An 18239-nucleotide genomic window follows, 5' to 3' on the forward strand; every position below is an offset into this window, starting at 1 on the left:
TTTTAAACTGTAGTGCTGGAGAAGACTCTTGAGAGTCCCTTGGACTGCAAGGAGATCAAACCAGTCAATCCTAAAGGAAATCAATCCTGAATATTCATTGGAAGGACTGATGATGAAGCTGAAGCTCTGGCCACTTGATGCAAAGAACTGACTCACTGGAAAAGACACTAATGCTGGGAAAGATTGAGGTCAGGAGGAGAAGGGGACAACAGAGAATGAGATGGTTGGATGGCTTCACTGACTCAATGGACGTGAATATCGGCAAACTCCAGAAGATAGTGAGGGACAGGGAAGCCTGGCGTGCTGCAGTCCATGGGGTTGCAAAGAGTCAGACACGACTTGGCAACTGAACAACAATAAATCAGGTGATTACTCATTCAGTTAGCAAATATCTATTGAATTTCTCCTATGTGCCATCTTCTGTCCAAAAGGGTACAGAAAAAGGCTCAGAAGTTAGGATATTGGCCCAAGTGCAGAGGGTTTGAGAGCGGCAGAGCTAAGATCTGGACAAATAGGCCTGACTCCACCTCTGGCACAGCTGGCAGGAAAAGGCTTGCTCCTCTTGCAGGCCCCAGATCGCTATAACACACAAAGCTCCGGCTCCTGATGGGGACTGAAGTCCAGGTAGTCGTATCCTCCTTTTGAGCTGCTCTCTATGAGACCTTGGAAAGGTTGATTAATGTCCTGAAAATTCAGTGTCCTCATCTGTAAAATGGGCATAATACCTACCCTGTAAGTAGTTCAGAGGATGAAATGAATTAAAATACGGAAAGTGACACATCGTCAAAGAAGGCCACCTTGGGTTGTCACTATTGCCGTTTTAGTTATTGGAATAAGCAAACCTCGACCCCCCACCCCCCATCCCCGCTTCTTTCAAATAAGGAAACTGGACCGGGGGAGGGGAAGTGGTTTGTCCGAGGTCACGCTGGCAGTCGTAGCCTCCTGACTCCCAGATCACTCCCTCTCCCCCCACACTCCCCGGCCCTCTGCCACTCACCTGGTCGGCCCCGAAAGAGGTGAGGTTGCTCCTGACGGAGCTGGCGGCCAGGGCGAGCAGCAGCAGCGCCGCGTAGAGGGTGGGGGCGCAGTAGGTGGCGCGCGAGGTATACTGGCATCCGGGCGAGGGGCAAGCGGGCTCCAGGCGCGCGGAGGGTATCTCTCCGCAGAAGGAGCTGCGGCCGTCGGGGAAGGCGGTGGAGGCCAGCAGGCCAGAGGCGGCTAGGTAGAGCAGCAGGCTGAGCACGATGGCGCGGTAGCGGCCCAAGTACACGTCGGCCAGCCAGCCGCCCACCGGCGCCAGCAGGTAGGAGGCTCCCAGGAAGACAAGCGCCGCGCGGGACGCCTGCTCGCCCGCCCATTTGAGTTCGGCGCTGTTCAGGTAAAGCACGAGGTTGCCCGCGACGCCGAAGAAGGCGGCGCGCTCCAGCATCTCCACCACCAGCACCGCGGCCGCCGCGACCCGCCACCACCGACGGGGCCCCCGCGGCCTGCGCGCCAGGAGCCGCTGGCGTTCCTCCGACTCCCAGGCCGCCGCGGGGACGCTCGGCCCGGGCATGCTGGGCCCCCTGCGGCGCGGCACGGACCCACCTCCTCCCCCGCCGAGCCCCCGCCCCTCCCCCGCGGCCTCACTCCTCTCCTCCCTTCCCTCCTTTCTCAGCCCCTTGGGGTCCCCCTTCCTCTCCCTTTCCCCTTCTTTGCTCCCCCGTCCCCTCTCCCGGTCTTTCTCGCCCCCACGGGGCCTGGGGGGCTACCCGGATTCTACCTCTGTGCTCCCTAACTCTCCCCTCTCCCCTCCTGCCGCCCCTAACTCTTCCTCCTTCCTCCAGTCATCCCCGCTGCCGACCCTTTATCTCGCCTCTGCTCTGCCCCTCCCCCTCCTTTCCTGTCGGTCTCCCCGGTTGGCTGCCTTTCTTAACCGTTGTCGCTTTCCCTGGCGACACCTGGCCTGCGCTCCGGGGAGAGGGGTCCTCACAGGGCCTGCCTCTGCCTCCACCGCCCGCTGCCTCCCGTCCCAAGACTGTAAGCCTGTCCCCCACTCCCGGCCCTCCGGGCCCCTCTCCCTCCGAGCTCAGCCTCGGTCCTGCTCTCCGCTTCTTGAGAAACTCGGGGAGCCCCTAGCTTCCCCTTTCGCTGCTTCTGTGGCCCGGGCTGCGTCACATGGTGCCCCGGGGCTGTTTAGGAGAAGCGAAAGCCTGGGTCACACGGACCCTGCTTGCCCAGCTTTCTAAAATCCTCCTTTCCCCGCCCATCAGCCACTCTCCCAGCTCTGCCCAATTTTCTGGAAGCTGGAGGAATGTTTTCCCATCTTTCACTTTCATTTCTCCCTCGGATCCCGCTTTCGCTGCATCCTCTTCCAGTCACTTCCAAAACTAGAGATACAGAACCGGAAAGGCAGTCTGTATCCGTCCGTCCTGCTCTCCCACTTGGTGGATGCAGAGACTGAGGACCCCGTGGAAGGGAGAGGAAGGAAGGTATGGGAATGACTGACTTACGGTAGCTGAACTAGGGGTAAACCACTGACCGGTCTGTTGAGAGACACAGGAAGCTCTCAAATGCAGTTCAGATTGTGCAAAAGCTATTGTGGAAAAGGAAGTGGGGGCACCTTCAAGAAGCTTGTTGCGCCATGGAAGTCCCACAAGTGAGTCGAGATTGAGAGAGCCTGGCCTCAGACTAAATCAAAATCAGGCCTCAGCTCTCCCCTCCTTGGAGCCCTGAGAACCCTTGGATTAAAGGCCAGCCCTCACCCTGACCTAAAAGTCCCACGGCGTCTGGCCCCCGCCCTCCTCCAACATCACGCAGCCCCACGTCCACTCACGTCCAGCCACACTGACCTTTCTGTTGCTCTCAGGCGCTGAGCCCCTTCCTGCCTCAGAACCTTGGTCTCTGGTCTTACCTCTGCCAGCCTGCTTTTCCTCCAGCTCTTTGCATGATTGGTCTCTTCTCTTTATTTAGGTTTCATCTCCTCTTCAGCAAGACCTTCCCTGGTTACCTGTCTAAGAAGTTGTCCACCGGATTCTCACCATCCTTTCTCTGTCTCATTGTCCCATTTTAATGTCTTCAGGGCACAGAATACTCGTTCAATGACTGGTTGTCTCCTCCAGTGAAGTAGAAGGAACCTGTTCCACTGGGTCAAGGAACTTGTTGAACCTCTTTAAAACGACTTTGTCTCTTTAGAGTAGTTTTAGGTTTATAAGAATATCGAGAGGATGGTACAGAAATTTCTTACACACCACTACTCTCACACATGCATAGCCTCCCCCATTATCAAGATCACTCACCAGAATAATACTTTTTTTTTTTTAAACCAAAGATGAACCTACATTGAAGTATTTTAGTCACCCGGAGTCTATAGTTTACTGTAGGGCTCATTCTTGGCGCTGTATGTTCTGTGGGTCTGAACAAATATATAATGACATACATCCATCATTATAGCATCACACAGAGTATTTTCACTGCCCTACAATTCCTCTGTGGTCTGCCGATTCATCCCCACCCCACTCCCCAAGCCCTGGCAACCTCTGGTCTTGTTTATTGTCTCCATAGGTTTGCCTTTTCTAGTATGTCATATAGTTGGAATTGTACAATATGTAATTTTTACAGATTGTCTTCTTTCACTCAGTAATGTGCATTCAAGGTGCCTCCATATGTTTTCAAGGCTTGATTAATAGCTCATTTCTTTTTAGTGCTAAATAATATTCCCTTGTCTAATGGACCATAGTGTACTTATTCATTCGTGTACTGAAGGACATGTTGGTTGTTTCCAAGTTTTGGCAACAGTGAATAAAACTACTGTTAACATCCATGTGCAGGTTTTTGTGTGGATGTACATTTTCAGCTTCTTTGGGTTAAAATTCAAGGAGCTTGATTGCTGGATCATATATCCAGCTGTTCCAGCACTATTTGTAGAAGACACTTGTCTAACTTTTCACTGTTTTAACCTAATGACTGCACAGTACTTGGTACTGGGTTATATAGTCTTGCATGCTTTTGAGCCTGCTCAGTCATATCTGACTCTTTACGATCCCATGGACTGTAGCTCATCAGGCTCTTGTGTCCATGGGATTCTCCAGGCAAGAATACTGAAGTGGGTAGCCATGCTCTTCTTCAGGGGATCTTCCCAATCCATGGATCGAACCCAGGTCTCCTGCACTGCAAGCAGATTCTTTACCATCTGAGGCATCAGGGAAGCCTAATATAGTCTCAGGAAGGCTCGAAACTAAAATAAATGGAGTCTTGCAAAAGCTGTAGATGACACAAAAAAACTGGTTATTCATATATTCTATCAGGCAAGAAGCCAAGCTTGTGATGGATAGGAAAACCCCATGCAGAGATAAGAGTAATGGAGGGTGATGGAGAGAAAGCAGAGCTCTCCACCCAGGATTCAGCCACTTTAGTCAGGGGCAAGCGCTGTGGATGGGTTGGGCAGAGACTGGAGTCTCCTAATCCCTCCCAGATAGTTGGACTCTTCTGCTTCTACCTGGAAGACACTCAGAATCACCAGGATGTGGTGACAACATGCATGTCACATTCAGACTCTGTCCTCTCTTGACAAGGTCACTAGGGTGGCAGGTGTGACAAAGCTCAGGAGAGCTGAGCCTTGCAGATGAGAGTGTCGACCTGCCACCTGTGACCTTCAGGAGGAGGTGGGTGAAAGGAAATTTCCTAAAAACAGTGTGGCAGGACCTCCTTGGTGTTCCAGTGGTTAAGAATCCACCATCCAATGCAGGGCACGTGGGTTCGATCCCTGGTCAGGGAACTAAGATTCCACTTCCCATGGGGGCAACTAAGCGCCCACACTGCAACTACTGAGCCTGAGCATCTCAACGAGCAACCCATGTGCTGCAACTGGAGAAAGCCTGCAAGCCACAATGAAGAGCCTGCAAGCCACAAGTGATACCCAGAGCAGCCGAAATAAAAACAAATTGAAACCAACAATGTGGCTAGCAGAGAAAAACCAAGAGAACAAAGCAGCAAAAAAAACCAGCAAAAAAAACCAACAAAAAAAGTGCCGGTTTTTCCTTGCTATCCAGTGTCTGTCCCTGAAGTGTACAGGGGGCAGGAACTAGGATGGGGTGATGAGGGACCTAATTTGCTGAGTCGGGGTGATCTGTGTCCTGCAGACACTAGAAATAGTGTTCTGAAGACAACCGTGACTACTTTCCTGGCATGAGTCAACATCAATTACCTGTATAAAGGTCTGGAGAGCAGAATTTTAGTCTGAGGAGTCTCAGAGCCCATGTCCATGTCTCATAAGCATATGTGGTTTGACCCAAATAGCATTTGGCCCCATGGTGCAAAGTTTTTGTTCTTGTTTCTTTTAATTAAAAAAAAAAAAGTTTAAATTGAGTTTCATCCTTAAAAAATTCAGAAATGGCCACATGAAAATCAGGATTTCTGGGGACTTCCATGGTGGTTCAGTGGTTAAGAATTCACCTTCCAGTGCAGGGGATGCAGGTTTGATTCCAGCACTGGAATTAAGATCCCACATGCTGCAGGGCAGCTAAGCCCTTGCTTTGTAGCAAAGAGCCTGTGAGCCCCAGCTGAGACCCCACACAGATTAGTAAATAAATTAACAGACTGATTTTTAAAAAAGAAAAGAAAATCAGGATTTGGGCCTGTTCTTGAAGTTGGGGAGAGTCTGGCAACGCTGGGCCCACAGGCTCAAATGGAGCCAAGTGGCAGTCCCCCACCCCATCTAGAGAGAGACCACCACTGAATCACTGAAGTGGCTCAGCAGATGCCTCCGTCGGGGACTGCTGATGGAGCCTTTCACCTATGCGTGGAGCCACAGCTACTGGTGAAGGTGAGAAAGGGGAGGATGGCCCTGTCTGCAAGCTGGGGATATTTAGAGGCAGTGGCTTCACCTAGGCAACCCACTCCAGTATTCTTGCCTGGGAAATCCCGTGGACAGAGGAGCCTGGTGGGCTATAGACCATGGAGTTGCAAAGAGCTGAATATGACTGAGCATGCATGCTCAGGGAAACTTAGAACACACACAGGAATCAAAATAGACCTGGATGAAAGTGGAGAAGGGGCGGAGCAGAGGAAAGGACAGCAACAGCCCAGGGCGATTCCTGGATGCTGTGCAGGTGTCCACCCACAGCAGCTTCCTATGCAGGGGTGGCCAAGCCCAGCACACCCTGGGGTGTAGCCGGCACCTCAGGAATGGCCTGTAACCTGCAGCTGACTTGTTCTTGCAGGACTTGCATTCTCCACTAACTGGGTAGCAGCACATGGAAGGCCCTGGTTCTGTTGGGTTTTTTCAGGACAAGGTTGATAACTGCTGGTTTGTTCTATTCCCATGACCACCAAGAGAGCCAGGGGCCTTTAAAGGAGTGGAACAGAGTGGGTGCCTTCCCATGGCCATGAATGAAAGCAGGACATTCGCAGGGCTGAAGGTCTGGCATGGATGCAGATTGGTCTGTGAATGGCCATGGCCCCCAGGGGGCAGATGGTGTAGAGGATCCGTCCTCCAGTTGTCTTCTTGTCCCCTGAGCACTCATGAGTGTGAACATCCATGGGTTGGGAGGCAAAGCATCACAGATGACGTGCTGTGCTGTGCTTAGCCACTCACTAGTCTCCGACTCTTGAGACACCATGGACTGCAGCCCACCAGACTCTTCTGTCCATGGCAGTTCTACAGGGAAGAGTACTGGAGTGGGTTGCCATGCTCTCCTCCAGGGGATCTTTCAACCCTACACTGCAGGCGAATTCTTTACTGACTGGACCTCCAATCAAGTCTCCCCTGATTTCCCGAGGTTGGTTCAGCCCTGAGTCCCCTGCAGTGACTGGTGTCATAACTGCCTATTTACTTGTCTTTTTCTCCCACTGGACTAGAGACTTGGGGACAAGGATCACATATCACATCTTCTTCACTTCTGTGTTCCCTGGTACCCTGCCTGGCACGTGGTAAGCCCAACCTCTCCAAGGGAATATACCCTGGGATTGGACACCTGAGGAAACGCTCTCCTTTACCTCTTTTTTTGTTTTAATATTTATTTATTTGGCTGCACAGGGTCTTAGTTGTGGCACGTGGGATCTTCCGTCTTCATGGTGGCATGAAAACTCTTAGTTTCAGCATATGGGATCTAGCCCCCTGACCAGGGATTGAACCCAGGCCCCCTGCATTGGGAGTGTGAAGTCTTAGCCACTGGATCACCAGGGAAGCCTCCTGTCTTGCCCTCTTAAGAGCTGTGTAATCTTCAGTAAGCTGTTTAACTTCTTCAGTTTCTTTATCTGGAAAATGGAGGAGAATAACAATACTTCCTACCTTCTAGAATTTTTTTTTTATGAACATCAAAATGAGATAACCTAGCACTATGTTCATGTACAGTAAGAGCTCAGGAAATGTCTTCATTTTAATTAACTAATAAATTAATTAGATACACATTTGGAAATTGCTTACTACATTCTGGGTGCTGTTCAAAAGGCTGAGGATATAGCAGTGAACAAAGCGGACACAAATCTCTGCCCTCGTTGAGCTGATGTTTTGAGGGAGACAGACAACAAACAAATGAATAGAAGAAAATAGAATAAAACAGAATAGGAAGTATTTAGTGTTGCATATAATAAAGGCTATAATGAAAAATAAAGTTGGATAAAGAGATACAGTTGACCGTGGAGGCTTCTTAGAGCATATGCAATAATAATAATTTATTATAAATCATGGAGAAGGAAATGGCAACCCACTCCAGTATTTTTGCCTGGAAAATCCCGTGGATGGAGGAGCCTGGCAGGCTACAAACCAGGGGGTTGCAAAGAGTCGGATACGACTGAGCGACTTCACTTTCCCTTTCATTATAAACCAGGGTTTCTCAACCTCAACACAATTGACACTTTAGGCTGGTTAATTCTTTGCTTTAGAGTTGTCCTATGCATTGTGTCTCCTGCACTGCAGGTGAGTTCTGTACCTGCTGAGCCATGGGTTTTCTCAGGTGGTGCTGGCATTAAAGAATCCGCCTGCCCATGCAGGAGATGCAACAGACAGGGGTTCGATCCCTGGGTTGGGAAGATCTCTTGGAGGAGAGCATGGTAACCCACTCCAGTATTCTTGCCTGGAGAATCTCACGGACAGAAGAGCCTGGCGGACTACAGTCCATGTGTTTGGACACAACTGAGCACTTTCACTCACACTGTGCCTTGTAGGGTATTTAGCAATATCACTGGCCTCTATTAACAAGATGCTAGCTGAATCTTTCCCCCTAAATTGTGACAACAAACATTTTTATATGTCCCTGGGGGCCCCAATCATCCCTGATTGGGAACTATGGCCATAGATAGATGTCTGCTGTGAGAGGGTGTAGTGGGCTGAATGGTGTCCCCCCTCAAAGAGATGTCCATGTCCTAACCCCTGCAACCTGTGAATATTATCCCATAGGGCAAAAGATAGCATTTATGACCCACTTGGGTTATCTCAGTTCAGTTCAGTCACTCAGTTGTGTATGACTCTTTGCGACCCCATGAATCGCAGCACGCCAGGCCTCCCTGTCCATCACCAACTCCTGGAGTTCACTCAGATTCACGTCCATCGAGTCCGTGATGCCATCCAGCCATCTCATCCTCTGTCGTCCCCTTCTCCTCCTGCCCCCAGTCCCTCCCAGCATCAAAGTCTTTTCCAATGAGTCAACTCTTCACATGAGGTGGCCAAAGTACTGGAGTTTCAGCTTTAGCATCATTCCTTCCAAAGAAATCCCAGGGCTGATTATCTCAGTGGCTCCTAAATGCCATTTCAAGTATCTTTATAAGAGAAAGGCAAAGACAAGAGATAACAGTCATTGGTGAGGATGTGGAGAAAGGGAACCCTCTTGCACTGTTGGTAGGAATGTAAATTGGTGCAGCTGCTCTGGAGAACAGCATGGAGTATTCTTACAAAGTGAAAAATAGAACTATTGGATTATCTAGCAATTCCACTTCTGGGTATCTATCTGAAGGAAATGCAATCACTGTCTTAAAGAGATATTTATACCCCCCATGTTCATTGCAGCATTACTCAAGACATGAAAGCAACTTAGGGACTTCCCTGGTGGTCCAGTGAATAAGACTCCATGTTCCCAGTTCCGGGAGCCTGAGTTCAATCCCTGGTCAGGGAACTAAGATCCCATATCTCAACTGAGCCCTAACGCCACAACTAGAGAAACCGTTGAGTCACAGGTAGACCCAGAGCAGCCAAAATAAAGAATAAACAAATAAATTTTAAAAAGCAACCTAAATGTTCACTGATGGATGAGTGGATAAAGAAAACTTGGTGTATATATATATACACACAGCAGAGTATTATTCAACCATGAAAATAAGGAAATGCTGCTATTTGCAACAACATGGCTAGACCCTGAGGGCCTTATGCTAAGTGAAATAAGTTAGAGAAAGACAAGTACTATATGATTCCTCTTATATGTGGATTCTGAAAAAAAGAAAAAGAATTTATAGAAACTGAGAATAGGCTGGTGGTTGTCAGAGGAGAGGGGTGGGAAGTGGGGGACATGGGTGAAGGTGGCCAATTAAAAAAAGAGAGAAAGACAGAGGGAGATTAGACAGACCCACACAGAGGGGACAGCACTGGGAAGAGAGAGGCAAAGACTGGAGTGATGCTGGAAGCAACAAAGAGTGCCGAGGAACTCCTGTTGTCATGGGAGGGTGGATGGTACTTCCCTGGTGGTCCACTGGCGAAGACTCCATGCCCCAAAGCAGGGGCCTGGGGTTTGATACCCGTTCTGGGAACTAGATCCTGGATGTGCAAATGAGAGTTCACATGCGGCAACTAGAGATTCTGAGTGCAGCAACTAAGATCCAGGGCAGCCAAATAAATAAATATTAAAGCAAACCAGCAAATCGAAACAAAAGGTGGAAAGAGCAATAGACAGATTCTCCCCTAGAGCCACTAGCGGGAGTGTGGCCCTGCTGACTCCTTGATGTCAGATCTCTGGCCTCCAGAACTGTGCGAGTAAATTCCTTTTGTCTAAGTTAACAAATCTTTGGGAATTTGTCGCATTAACCACAGGAAACAAATATAGAAAGGACACGACATCAGTGAGTGTGGTTTCACTGTTAAACGTTACAATCCAAAGTTCACATTTCCATTTGAGAATTTATGAAAGAGGCTGTTGATATGGATGAAGGTGACCCCCATTTGCAAATCACACAGAACTGTGAAAACTTTAGCCAGTTTGGACTCCAGACCCCACATGTGTCCGCAGAGCAGTTCTATATGGACAAAGTAAACACGTTTGAATGTCAGGTCCTCCTCTTGGGGTCCCAGAGCCAGCTAGAAAGGGCCAGGATGACGTGGCTTAGCACTAGTAGGACAAAAAAAGCTTGGGGATTTTCATCACTGGTAAATTCAGAATGAAATGACATTGTTTGTGGTCACCCTTGGCCACAACCTAACAGTGATTGTCAAGATGATGAGATTATAGTTCCCCCCCCTTTTCTTAATTTTCCAGAGAGCTTCTCTACAGTGCTTCTAAGATTTTGATTGTTCACAAAGGTTAAATTTGGTACTGCGGGTATCATTCTGCTTGATTCTGGGCTGATCAGGCCGGATATGGAGTGTTGGGTTCAGCAGGTACCACACTGCAAGGTTCACTGGGGAGTGATCAGTGAAATATTGCCTGTGGGAGAGGAAAGACAATGGGGCAGCATGTCAAATCTCCACAAGGCTGTTCCTCCGTGAGGGCTTATGTGTCACCAGCAATGCTTACGAGGAGAACCAGGATACTCAGGATGCTGGATTTCAACCATTGGTACCATATACCTTCTGGTCAAAGCAGCAGTTCTCAAAGTGAAAGTCCATGAAACCCTAATGGGTACCTGAGACCCTTTCAGGAATCTGTGAGGTCATAACTCTTTTCATAGAGAAAGTAGCTTGGAGATAACCTGCAAGGGTCTACTATATAGCACAGGGGACTCTACTCATTAGTCTGCATTAACCTATGTGGAAAAAGAATCTGAAAAAGAGGAGATATATGTATATACATAACTGAATCACTTTGCTATACACCTGGAACTAACACAACTATTGTAAATCAACTATACTCCAATATAAAATAAAATTTTAATTAAATTTCAAAAGTATGAAGACATAATCTGCCTTTCTCCTGACCTAACTTGGCTGGTACAAAAGCAATGGTGGGTAAAACTGCTGGTCTTAGCATGAATCATAGTGAGGGCATTATATTCTACTGAAAGTGAAAGTTGCTCAGTTGTGTCCAACTCTCTGTGACCCCATGGACTACACAGTCCATGGAATTCTCCAGGCCAGGATACTGGAGTGGGCCGCTGTTCCCTTCTCCAGGGGATCTTCCCAACCCAGGGATCGAACCCAGGTCTCCAACATGGCAGGCAGATTCTTTACCAGCTGAACCACCAGGGAAGCCCTATACTCTACTAGTCGCCATTGAATGCTTCAGTCCCATCCACCCAGAGTAAAAAATACCAAAAAATTGCTAGCTTTACTTAAGAATGTCCTTAAGGAAGCTCTGGGAGTTGGTGATGGACAGGGAAGCCTGGCGTGCTGCAGTCCATGGGGTTGCAAAGAGTTGGACACGACTGAGCAACTAAACTGAACTGAAGGAAGTAAGAAGCATCACTAATATTATTTATTTGGCTGCATCAGGTCTTAGTTGCAGCACACAGGATCTTTCATTGCCGTGCATGGGCTTTCTTGTTGCACTGCAAGGGCTCAAGTTTCTCCTGGGCATGTGGAATCTTAGTTATCTGACTAGGGATTGAACCCATACTCTCTAAAATTATGAATATTATTAAATCACAATTCTTAGGTACACAAATTTTTAATATTCTATGTGACAAGATGAGAAGTATGTACAGACCACTTCTACTGAATATTGCACCATAGAGGTTGCCTCCAGGAAGAGCAACTGTGCTATTGTTTGCTTTGCCAGATAACTGGTTGAGTTTTTTTATTATGAAACTATGGTTACTCAGACTTAAGGATTTGGCAGACAATTTTTTGAAAATCAATGACGTGAGTTTGTCACTTCAAAGAAAACAACTGACAGTATTTGTTGCCAGTGATAAGATTGGAGCTTTTAAGTGAAAAACTGGAATTTTAGAAAACTTGTATTTACCACCATCATCTTGACAGATTCCCTATACTTAGTTTCCTGATGGGATCAGAGATGACATTAATGAGTGTGATTTTTTTTTAACATCGTATGATGAAATATGTAAAATTTGGAAGATCTACCATAACTCTGTGAACCAACATGGTCCGGAATGACCGATGTATATTATTTCAGAATCACATGCAGATAAAAGATCCATTAGAAGTGCGAGATAAACCAATGAATTTTAACAGTGCATTAAAGTTCATTGATCTGATTCCAGATTCCAAATTACAACTAACCTTCAAAATTATCACTTGTTAAGTTTTGTAGTAGTATCAGAGAAGACTATCTAAAATTACCTAAAAAGGCAATTAAAATATTCCTTCTTTTTTCAACTGCATATCAGAAGGCCAGAGTTTTCCCATATTCTTCAACCAAAATGATATCTCAGCAGGGTGAATGAAGAAGCAGATATGAGAATCCAAGTGTCTTCTACAAAGTCAGACATTAGAGAAACTGATAAACATTCAATACAGTGCTACTCTCCCCAATAACTTTTTTGGTTTGGAATATGTATTAATTTTTCATAAAAAGTGTTACTTATGTTAATGTGTAACAAGCTTATTGTTGCTATGTATTTATTTCTTGAGGTATAGTTAATTTACAATATTGTGTTAACTGCAAGTGTACAGCAAAGTGATTTAATTACACATATGTATTCTTTTTCAGTATTGTCATTTTTTAATAAATTACATATTTTAAATTTATCAGTTTAATTTCTCATATGGCATATTAATCCACATAAACAAAGCTCTTTGGAGTCCTTGATAGTGTTTAAGACTATCAGGAGGTTTTGAGAGCAGAAAAGTTGAGAGTTGCTATTTGTGCTGAAAGATGGGAGATAACCACACGAAGATTTAGGTGGCTGCCAAACTAAGGAAGATTCAGGGGATCCAGAGGTCTGGGGCATTACCTCTAAGGTGAAGAGCAATCTTTTGCACCTTATATCTACTCCCTGTAAGAATGGGGCAGTGTATGGTAAACTTCTTTGGGTTTTGGTACATATATCACATTTGAGGATTCTGTTCTGACTACTTATCATGTGACTTGGGGGGCTGCTTATTCTGAGTGGGGCTCAGAGAAGAGAAGTTTTGTCTTTTGTTGCTCATTATGGGTTTTTTTTGTATTAACTTTATTTTTTTTTTACTTTGCCTACAGATTCTCTTTCTTTGTATCAACTTTTATTTTTTATTTATTTTTTTTGCCACATCTTGAGGCATGCAGGATCTTAGTTCCCCTACCAGGGGTTGACACCATGCTTCCTACAGTGAAAGCACAGAGTCTCAACCACAGGACCACCAGGGAAGTCCCACAAGAGAAGATTCTTGCATCAGGTCCAGGCAGTGGTACCAGCCACTGTGCCACCCTGGCCATAAGACCCAGATGGATAAGGATGCTGTGCGAAGTCTCTGGAGACTTCTAATGGAGGAAAATTTGCAGCCCGAAACTTTAGGATCCTGGAATAAAACCATAATTCCTGCCACAGAGAATCACTTGTCATTTGAAAATCGTCTCCTAATATGTTTCTGGGCCCTTGTAGAGACTGTACTTTGATGATGAGTTGCCAGTGACTCATTGGAAAAGACCCTGATGCTGGGGAAGACTGAGAGAAGGAAGAGAAGCAGGGATGGAGGATGAGATGGTTGGATGGCATCACCAACTCAATGGATGTGAATTTGAGTAAACTCCAGAAGATGGTGAAGAACAAGGAAGCCTGGCGTACTGCAGTCCATGGGGTTGCAAAGAATTGGACCTGGCTTAGTGACTAAATAACACCATGCCCATGCCTAAGCAACCTGAGCACCCAGCATGGTCTGGGTATTATCATACACACTGGGTTGTGAGATCTGGAGGAAGGGTAGCAGTGATTCACTGGACAACAGCTTTGGGCCCAACCAGGCCCAGAAGATGCAAGTAAGTTACACGAACAGAAGGTTCCCACCTCTATGGTCTCCACGTTTCTCTTTTAACTCAAACTTCTGGCCTCAAGGGGGCTGCCCTTCTTAAACTTGACAAACCTTAGGACTGTTTCACAAAAGGGAGAGCACAGTGGTTGTTATGAACAAGAAATGGACAGAAACAGCCTCACTTAGAGGTAATTCTAAAGGGTAATGATTAAAGGAAATACTCCTGTGGAAAAAATGTGAGAGTACAATTGGTCGTCCGCTGCCCGTGGAAAGAAAAGTGGCTGGGGCTGTGGATACACAAGGACTCCTAGGCAGCAAGCTGGAAGGAGCCAGACTGGAAAATCAAAGAAAAGGATACTTGGGGTAGACGCATAGGGATGAGTCTGTGGGAGTGGGCACAAAGCATGCAGTTTTTTTTTCTAAAAGTATTTATTTGGCTGTGCTGTGTCTTAGTTGCAGCACATGATATCTTTAGCTGTGGCATATGGGATCTAGTTCCCTCACCAGGCATTGAACTCTGACCCCTGCATTGGGAGCTTAGTGTCTTAACCACTGGACCACCAGGAAAGTCCCAAGCAAGCAAATCTTTTTTTCTTGTGTTAATGGCCAGCAGAGAAGAGCTACACAGAGAGAGATCTAACAAGCAAGGGGGCATGCTGGCTTTTCCTGCGGGGCTTTCCTGCCCCTCCTTTGGCCACACTGGTGTGGCAGGAATGGAGCCTGCACATGGGTCAGATATTTCTGAGAACCATTTCATAAGTCCAAGATGGAGCACTAGTCGCACACAGTGTGACCAACTCAACGGTGCGTCCTTTTACTGATGTTCCTTCTTTTCCTGTCTCACTGCTTCTTGTTCCTCTCTGCTCCCTGAGATCCCACTCCCAAGTAACCTACCTGCACGCAAAGCTCTATTTGAGGGAGGGGCAGGCTAAGATACTACCTGATTAAGATTGCAACCCTCTCTGGAGACTTCTTCCTCCCCCACTCCAACCCCCAGTGAGGCTGAGTTGCCTGTGGTTAGAGCTCAGGTTTTGGGGTCAGACAGACCTGAGTTCAGAGCCTAATCCTACTCATTCTTCACTGTGGGAACTTGAGCAAACCACCTCTTTAACTTCAGTTTCCTTGTCTTCAAGGATGTGTTAAGGATGGTACCTATTTAGTTCAGTTGTTGCGAGAATTGAAGAGGGAATCCCATGTCAAGTGTTTAGTACAATAGGAAATGCTCACTAATTATGAGCAGGCATTGAACTTTCCCCTGTGCCACTTAGCAGGGGGTGCAGCCCCAAGGCCTCCCTTCCTTCCAGTCCGAGTCAGGTTTTCCTCAATAACGTGGCTTGTTCCTCTCTGCTGGGCCGAGGTCAAGAGAGAGATGCAGTCTGGATGAAAAATGCCTGGACTGTCCACAGGATGCCAAAACTTGAGGCGTTCTTGCAAACTGGTGTTCTGGCTTGAAGAAAGATGTGGAAGCAACCCAAATGTCCCCCAGAGGAAAGGGTAGAGAAGGTATGGTACATATATACAGTGAGAAATTACTCAGCCATAAAAAGGAATGAAATTGGGTCATTTGTGGAGATGTGGATGGACCTAAAGACTGTCATACTGAGTAAAGTAAGTTAGAAAAGCAAATATCATATAATAATGCATATATGTGGAATCTACAAAAATGGTATAGATGATCTTATTTGCAAAGCAGAAATAGATACACAGACATAGATATCAAACATATGGATATCAAGAGGGAAAGAGGGGAAGGGGGTGAATGGGAGATTGGGATTGACATATATAATACACTATTGATATTATGTATAAAATACATAATGCTAGTCGCTCAGTTGTGTCTGACTCTTTGTGACACCAAAGAGTGTGACTGTAGCCCGTCAAGCTCTTCTGTCCGTGAAATTCTCCAGGCAAGAATACTGGAGTGGGTAGCCATTCCTTTCTCCAGGGGATCTTCCTAACCCAGGGACTGAACCCGGGTCTCCTGCATTGTAGGTGAATTATTTACCATCTGAGCCACCAAGGAAGCCCACTGAGAACCTATTGTATAGCACAGGGGACTCTACTCAGTGCTCGGTGGTGACCTAAATAAGAAGGAAATCCAAAGAAAGGGGGGATACACGTAAACACAGAGCTGTATTTATTCTGCCATACAGGAGAAACTAACACAACATTGTAACACAACTGCACTTCAATCAAACCAATATTATAAAGCAATTATCCTACAATTAAAAATACTTTTTTTAAAAAGGAAAAGATTAATTTAAAGAAGTCCTGGCTCCCAGAGTTGTAAAAATGAGCACTTGGCTTTGGGCCCTGAGCTTGTGTACCTTCCAGCTTCCTGGAATTTTGTGTCCACAGAACACAAGCTGCTTCTGGTGTACCACATCAGTTCCCGGTGATGCTCCCGCCATCTGGTCCTGCCTCTTACACCGTGCCTTCTGCCAGGAGCTCCCTACACCTGTTTCTGTCTGCTGAAACCTACCCATCCTGTGTGTCCTGCCTTTCTTATTTGACTTCTTTTTCTTTCCTTTCTTGGTTTTATATAAGTCTTTCCCCACTAATCGTTCCACTAATTTAACATGCACATTTACTTCAACAAAGTTAAAAGCCAGTCAAAATTTCGTGCTCTTGCAAATGACAGGCCTTTTTAAACTCTGATTGCTCCTTACTGATTCCTTTGTTATTATTTCCTGCTTCTTTTTCATCTTGTTTTTTTTTCCCTAATTCAACAAATTAGACGTTCTTACAATTATTTTATATCATTGATGCTTATTTAACTTATGTCCGTTTTCACGTATTCCTTCGATCACAATTCCTACTTGAATCTTATGCTTTCCTTCCAAGATTATTTTCCTTGTCCGTAATTCTAAAAGAACATCATTTAGAATCTCCTTTTGTGAGCATCAGTTACAAATGCTCTCAATTTTTAATCTGAAAATGTATCTGAAACATATTCAATCTGGATGGTTATTTCCTCTCAGCATTTTGAGATGTTGTTCCACTGTCCTCTGGCTTCGATTATTGATATTAAGAGGTTTGCTGTCTGTCTGCTTTATAGATTGTCTTCTCTCCTATGATTAGCTGTTTTGCTAACATAGGTGTTTGGTGTAGATTTCTTTTTATTTATCATTCATGGGTTAGGGAGCTTCCAGGATCTGAGGACTGCGTCTTTCATGAATTCTGAAAATTTTCCACTTAGACCTATTCAAGCCCTTGTTCCATCGTCTATATCTCTTAACCTCTGTTTCATATTTTCCACTGTTTTGTCTCTCTGTGCTGTATTTTTAATAAGTTCTTCAGATATATATCCAGCTCACAAGTACCCTCTGGAGCTATCTTATTCTGATGTTTAATCTGTCCTTTGGATTGCTAGTTTTGAAGATCATATTTATCCAGTATAGAGGTATTATCTTATTTGTTTTTTAAATCTTCCTAGTCATTTGAAATAGTCTCATTATGCTTTTCAGGATAAAGCGTGAGGTTGAAATGTTCCTTCTCACAGGTTCCATGTGGCACGGTCTGGGGAGGAACTGGGCACTGAGGGGGGCTGAAGAGGTGGCCCAGACTTCCACACCAGCCTAGCCCTGGGTCCAGCCTCAGCCTGAGCTCCATCTTGGTCCTAAGCATTCTGCAGGTTTCTGCCCCTTCTCCCCTAGTTCTGTTGGGGGAAGTCTGAACCTCCAGATCTGTTTCTCCCTACAAGACCATTGGTGATGTGGCCAGAGACGCTGACTGGATCAGTCCAGAGGCCTGGTGCTAAGGTGGGGTCCCTGTCTATCTGAAGAGCTTAGCAACAAAGCAGAGGAGCAAAGTTAAAAAAAAATAGCAACAACAACAAAAATAAAATAGTCTCATTCCTCATCTATACCATTGATTACTAACTTTTATTTCTTTAAGCATATGAAATATCTTTATTTTATATTATGCATACCATAATTCCAATATCCAAAGCTTTTGAACGTTTAAGTCTATTATTTATTGCTATGTGCAGTTCTCACTTAAAATGCCTTGTGATGGTTAATTTTATGTGTCTACTGGACTGGGCCATATGTCCAGATATTTGTTTAAAAATTATTCTGGGTGTGTCTGTGAGGGTGTTTCTGGATGAGATTCACATTTGCGTCAGTAGAGTGAGTGAAGCATGTTTCTGTCCCCCATGAGTAGGGGCCTCATCCAATCCATTGAAAGTCTGAATGGAAGAGATGGACTT

At 45.9% G+C, this 18239-nt stretch overlaps 1 protein-coding gene across 1 annotated transcript in view; it reads right to left on the reverse strand.

The window, feature by feature from the left end:
• Positions 1 to 1595, reverse strand: part of SLC15A3 (solute carrier family 15 member 3) — a 15046-nt gene extending 13451 nt beyond the window's left edge. The window contains exon 1 of the mRNA XM_018043203.1: positions 998 to 1595. Coding sequence (XP_017898692.1) covers positions 998 to 1555 — 558 coding nt within the window. The 5' untranslated portion in view covers positions 1556 to 1595. The remainder of the gene's footprint in view (positions 1 to 997) is intronic.

This window comes from Capra hircus, chromosome 29, assembly GCF_001704415.2.
Source record: "Capra hircus breed San Clemente chromosome 29, ASM170441v1, whole genome shotgun sequence".
Classification (NCBI taxonomy): Eukaryota; Metazoa; Chordata; class Mammalia; order Artiodactyla; family Bovidae; genus Capra; species Capra hircus.